This window comes from Bidens hawaiensis, unplaced genomic scaffold, assembly GCF_021521415.1.
Source record: "Bidens hawaiensis isolate Kalapana, Puna unplaced genomic scaffold, B.hawaiensis_p1.1 tig00017952_1, whole genome shotgun sequence".
Lineage (NCBI taxonomy): Eukaryota > Viridiplantae > Streptophyta > Magnoliopsida > Asterales > Asteraceae > Bidens > Bidens hawaiensis.
The window spans coordinates 377,325-384,156 of record NW_027492711.1 but is presented as its reverse complement, the minus strand read 5'-3'; the positions used below and the strand labels follow the sequence as shown (position 1 = coordinate 384,156).

Here is a 6,832-nt window from a genome sequence, read left to right as displayed (position 1 = left end):
CTATTCCACCAAGTGAAGGAACATAGTTTGAATACGCTTGAGGTGTAGGTGGTCTTCTTATCTTTCGGGCGCGCACAACAGAGGAACACACTTTCCATCTGCTCGAACCATTGGAGTAGGGTGGTTGCACCCTCGGCCCCAACGTAATCGGTTTGGTTAGCATTCATGAATTGTTTGAAGGAGAAATCAACTGGTTTGGATTCACGGGTGTGGTTGCAGCATTTACTTTTTGGATCTGAGCAATGAGTGTTGGAAGAGCTTCCACGATTCCCTTTGCGATACAGGATGACATGCTACGGCCAGAGTTGTTGTAACAATTCGGGTTTTCCGTATTTCTTTTTGTAACCGTTACCCGGCCCACTTATAGGTCTGGGCTATCTTATCAATAAAAATTGCACTTATCGAGTTTAATTTATTGTTATAATATTATTATTAATTATTTATATATTATATGATTATAACTTTTATATTTTGGCAAAAATTACCCAAACTAAAACTATTACCATTCTATGTATCCATATTCAATCTTCAGTGACTGGAATGCAATTATTGTTGTTATTATCATCATACACGGGATCCGACCCGTTAACCCAAACCCTATTTACGAACCAGATTACAATATAGATGTCTTGGACCTCAATTCTCGTAGATTTTATGAAAACTGGATCAATGGACGTGTATTACTTTCTTTGTTTGGCCAAACCGGCAGTTTAATTATGTTAATTCGATCAAAATGATTCGTCCTGCCAATATAATCCGGCTGACAATAATACCAACGTATTATACAAGCTATCGTTTATAATAATCAATTTAAACATCTATAAACCATCTCCTAACCCTCGTCGTCCTTAACCCTCAACCCAATTAGATTATCATTGTTGTTTGGCTATCCGTTCATCTCAAAGTATAGCCGTCACTGTCCTTTTCAATTAATCAGTTATAAAACATCATACGAGGTAATTAGATAGTGAATCATGATCGTCACTTGTCAATTAACAAAAGCCCTAACCTAAATCTAATTAACATCATCGGATTAAACCAATTGTGATTTTAGGGTTTATATTAATTTGGATTCTGTAACTGTTGGTTTATATTGGATTAACCAGAAGATGTAACAAGGTTAGCCACCAGCAAAGTTGGCTGGTGCACCCCTGGTTAGGTCCGGTGGATTGGCTGGACGCGGGTTCGAGTCCCAGCCGTCCCATTTTGTTATTTTTGACATTTTCTTTGTTAAATAATCTATTTTAATCAATAAATATTATAATAATCAATAAATAAATTATATTTTTAAAAATATCAACAATGTTACTAATGTTTTCCACATCTTTATTAAAAACTTTATATGTAGGTATATATATGTGTATAAACATATATATATATATATATGTGTGTGTGTATAATTATAATCAAAACTTGTTTAATTACTTAAGATATATATAAATAACAACTTATTAAATATGTTTAATTAGTTCAATTTATGCGTAATATATATAGAGAGAAAATATGGAATACGCAAGTGATTATCGTACAAAACCGTACGCGACATCTGGGAACGTCGATTTACACTTTCGATTCAGTTGCGAGAGGTTGAGAAGATTCCGTGTATTTTAAGCGAGAAGGGAAAGATTGTCTTTTTGATTCGTAATCTAAATTTGGAATTTTACGTATAAACGGTTACGATCCATATTTTTAGCTTAATCAAAATCAATTTCTTATTTTATGAAACAATTTATGTACCGAAAACTACCAATTGAGCTCTCTTGATTACACGAACCAGTTTTTCAATCGATTTCGTTATTTAGGGTTTTGAAATGGAAGACGATTGTGAATGTAAGTTTTTGCTTTGTTTTAACTAATCAACAGTAGATGTATACTGTGTTTATAATCGTGGCAGTAACATGTATGTTAGTTTCTATGAGAATCACATGATAATAGATTAGTTTAGTTAGTGAGCGTGTTACGAGCGTGTTCATAGCAGTTGTGTTTTAACATGGTTCATTTCTGGTGTTTATACTATGAGCGTATCATGAGCGTGTTAGTATGACTGATTGTAATGTTGTAGAATATGAGCGTGTTATGAGCGTGTTAGTATGACTGATTATAATGTTACAGAATACGAGCGTGTTTTAAGCATGTTAGTATGACTGATTATAATGTTACAAAATATGAGCGTGTTAATTTTAGGATTGTTAAAATGGTTGATTCAGTAATATGAGTGTGATATGAACGTGTTTGGATTACTTTATTATGTTTTTTTGGTGTTAACACGTTTGATTTGATGTTTGTGTAGATGATTCAAGTGTTTTGGTTGAAGGTCAAGGGGTTGATATCTTTCCTGAAGTTGCTTCTTCTTACAGACCTGTTAAAGGAATGATGTTTTCGTCAATTGATCAAGCATTTGATTTTAATAGTAAATATGCTAAAAACGTTGGATTTGGGGTTCGCAAAGTTGGATCTTACATGCATGATGGTGTACTAAAGACCGGTATTTTACATGTTGCAAGGAAGGTCACAAGCCAGCAAAAATTTGTGTTTCAAAAGGTGATTTAATGAATCAAGCAAGCCATATTATAAAAGGAGGAAGAGGCCGACAATTATATGTGGTTGTAGAGCACATGTTCAGTTAAAATCTGTTGACGGTGTAATTTTTTAAGTACATGATTTTGTTGAAGACCATAACCATAGAATGGTAGCAGATTCTGATATGCAGTTTGTTCGTTCTCCGAGGAAGTTAACACATGTCCAAGAGGAAGCTATTTATGAGTTGTCTAATATGAACCTGGGACCTGTTAAAGCGTTTAACCTTATGAGAACACAGTACGGTGGTTTTGAAAAAGTAGGTGCAATTAAAGATGATTGTAAGAATTTTAAACAAGGTTTGAATTGTTATATTGGAGAGTATGATGCTGAGATGATTGTTCAGAGATTGTGTGCGAAGAGAACATTTTCATATGATTATTCTTTTAAATATGATGTCATTGATGATCGGGAGTTAATTCGTGTGTTTTGGGCTGATGAGATTTCAAAGAGTAATTATCTTGCATTTGGGGATATTATATCTTTTGATGCTACTTTTAAAACTAACAAGTAAGTTATTGATCCATATAGTTTCAATATAATATTCAAGCATATTAGTTTGTGTGTATGAATATGTTTTTTTATGTACAGTAGAAACTCGATAAATTAATACTCGATTATTTAATAAACTCTCTAAGATAATATTTTTTTCCGGTCCCGACTAGGGGATAGGGTGCTAAATTAATAATTCGCTAAAAATATAAGATAATACATTTTTGATAATTTCTTTAGACCCCATATAAAATATAAATTAATAATTCCTTATAGTATAACATATTATTACATGAATGATTTATGAAGGTCTTTTGAAAAATGACTCAATTGTCTTTTGTTTTTTGTTGAAATCAATTTCCCCTTGAATCTCGTCTCTAATATTCCTTAGCATGGTAAGAACTTCTGGTGTTGTTTTCTCATAGCTCAACAAGAAATTGTTCACAAGGTGGGAGATTGAAGGTTTCTTTCAAATTGGGCCGTTCATTTGATATACATGCATTGTATACAATAATTAAGTGGAAGCTTGAAAGGTGTTTGTAAACTAAGTATTCTACTATAAATTAATAAAATATTAATTAATATATAAATTAATAATTATTAATTTATCGATTAATTAATAACTCTTTTAATTAACAAATTTTGGTGGTCCCAAGTGTATTTATAGAGTTTCTACTGTACAGGTACAAGATGGTTTTTGTACCGTTCACGGAAATTGATAACCATTGTCATAGTGTGACTGTCGGTGCTGGATTATTAGCTTCTGAAACTATTGAATCGTATACATGGTTATTGCAAATGTTACTTAAGTCGTTTGGTAGTGCACTGAAGGTTGTTGTTACTGACCAAGACCCTGCTATGAAGCAAGCTATTTCATCTGTGTTTCCAAATACAAGGCATAGGTTATGTATGTGGCAAATAATGAAGAAAGTTGCTGACAAGGTAACCTTTAATTGTGTTTGATTTAACTATTTTAAGAAGCTTAAATGATAAGCGTTTTACAAGCGTTTCATGGTAGTAGTCTTCTTTGATGTTTAATATGTGAGCGTTTTACAAGCGTAACTTATTTTATTCTATATTTTGGTAATGAGCGTTTCATAAGCGTTTTACATGTTGTTATCAGGTGGGAGCTGATCTATGTAACAACGAAGATTTTAAGAGTAGGCTATGTAATATTGTGCGGACGGATTCAATTAGTCCTTTTGAATTTGAGGATAAATGGCAGAAGATAATGGTTGAGTTTGAGCTTGACAAGAATAAATGGCTTACTGATAAGTATGAAATCAGATTTGATTGGATACCTGCTTTTTATAGAGACGAACCTTTATCCGGATTGATGCATACAACATCAAGATCAGAGAGTGAAAACCATTTTTTCGACAAGCTACAAATTCTCAGTTAACATTAGTTGAGTTTTTCAACCATTTTGATTTTTGTATGGAGAAACAGAGATACAATGGCAGACGGTGTGATCATGATAGTAGGTACACGTATCCGCAATTAGAAACCAGAAGTTATCTTGAAAGGGAAGCGGTTAGAATATATACAAGATCTATTTTTAATTATGTTCAAGATTAAATGAATGAGATTGTTGGCGGTGTTTCACAATTCAGTTCTTGTGAAGAAGAAGGAGGTTTTTTGAGGTGTAAAATAATGGATTTTAATGCGTATGTTCAGGTTTTTGGGAGGTAAGTATGAGCGTTTAGTAAGCGTTTTAGTTCAAAGTTGTTTAATCTTATGTTAATTAACAAGCGTTTAATGAGCGTTACATTTTTTTAGGTTGTGTTTAAGAAGGAAGGTGAGTTTGGCGAAGAGTCTACTGCAACATGCTCCTGCAAACAATATGGTTTGTTGTGTCTGCATATTTTCTACGTCATGAATATGTATCAAGTCAAGAAATTCCCGAAAAGATATATAAATGATCGATGGAGGAAAGAGGTTGCGGTGAACATCAGAACAGTTCCAATGTCTGAGTTTGGTAATGATTAGAACAGGAAGATCAAAGAGATTTCTAGAGAAATAAAATACGCCGGTGAATACCTTATCAACAGTTATGTTGCAAATATTGATGAACTGATTAAAATTAGAGATGGTATGAATTTGATGAGTGAAAAAGCAGACTTAACTCGGTATGAAAGAGTACGCCTATATAAAAGGGATAGATTTGCTGCTGTTTTAGGTTTTGAACAACCATCAGAAGTTACCTTTCGTGTACTTACTGGAATAAGAAACAAGGGACGTGGCTCACACAAAAGAATTAAATCAAAGAAAGATATAGCCATTAGTCGCTCTGGGAAGGGATATAGGGAGTGTCAAATTTGTCACCTACCTGGGCACAACAACAGAACTTTTAAAGCATTGCAGCAACAACCGCAGCAATGAATCCGTAGTGACGCGTTTTTTAAGCGTTTAGGTATTTTGATTGTTTTAGATAGAAAGAGTTAATTATTTTTTTTTATATTTTGGGTTTTATAGTTACCTTTTTTACACAAACGTATCGCAAGCGTATGACAAGCGTTTAGATGAACTTTTTATTTATGTATATTTTTAAAACATGCGGGTTACACCCCATCAGACCCCATCATCATCAGACCATGCAAACATACAAGATAAAAAAAGAAAATAAAAAAGCTAACATCATCAGACCCCATCAGCCCCCATCACTCCATGTTTCTTGATGATCTCACGCCCATCTTCCTTGAACTCCATGTTGGTTGACATTTTTGAAACTGTGTCAACCAAAGTACCATACACGGAGTCATAGCATGTAGTCTGTTGTTTCAGGAACTCAACAATTTGTGCCTTGAACCCTCTGTCTGGTAGCTCCATGAGTTCCTTATATGCATCAAGGGTTTTTGATTTCTCTTGAAGCACGTAGGCCTGTGAGTGTTGAAGGGTGCTGAGAAACTTCTCATCCTTTCCTTTCTCAAGATCCAACCTGGCTTTCACCATGCTTTTCACAGTTTTATCACATGAAAATATTTTTGTGTGTGTTTTTTGATTGTTTTTGTGTGATCTGAATAACAATAAGGGATGTGAAATATATAGACATAATTTTTGGATGTCTATTAATTGTGGGTAGTTGAGATAGAGTTATTCAATGTTATATTAATTTTGATGTAGGCTATCATCATCACGCAAGCGTGCGATAAGCGTAGTATATATACTTTAAAGATATCTTTTGGTAATTGAGATAGTGTAATTTAATTTGATTGATTTGATGTAGGCTATCATTACAATAATCTTTTTCCAATTTTTAGCAGGTGAGTGGTTATAAATGTATTTAAACTAGATTAAAAATTAGTTTTTAACCTGATACAGTGGCTAGCGTATAACAAGCGTATGGGAGCATATAAAGAGCGTATAATAACTACGTCCTCACATTGTTCTATGTTCGCCCGTGAGTATACAGTTTTTGAGCATTGCTCAAACGTTTTGTTTTTATAATTTTGGTCCATGAACATGCACTTCTTTTTTTTCTTTTTGTCCTTTTTTTTACTATTTGGTCCGTGATATTTTCCTATATATATGCTATATTTGGTTACACTTATAACCACCCATATCAAAATCAGTTTATAATGGATGCTTCAATATCGTCATCATCATCATCATCATCATCATCATCATCTTAATCAGCATCTTTCAAGGAATCTTTGAAGAAGAATATTGTGGAGCAGGTCGCCGTAGACAAAGCTTGCCGTGATAAGCTAACACATGATTTGTGATGCTTAACAATAATATGGATTACAGGGATGTTATTACG

At 33.5% G+C, this 6,832-nt stretch overlaps 1 protein-coding gene across 1 annotated transcript; it reads left to right on the top strand.

The window, feature by feature from the left end:
* The first annotated feature begins 2,686 nt into the window (after positions 1-2,686).
* Positions 2,687-4,471, top strand: LOC143555082 (protein FAR1-RELATED SEQUENCE 5-like). The gene is made up of 3 exons (XM_077044714.1): positions 2,687-3,087; positions 3,753-4,011; positions 4,193-4,471. Exons 1-3 carry the CDS (start codon positions 2,687-2,689, stop codon positions 4,469-4,471), a joined length of 939 nt encoding a protein of 312 aa, XP_076900829.1.
* The last annotated feature ends 2,361 nt before the right edge of the window (positions 4,472-6,832 follow it).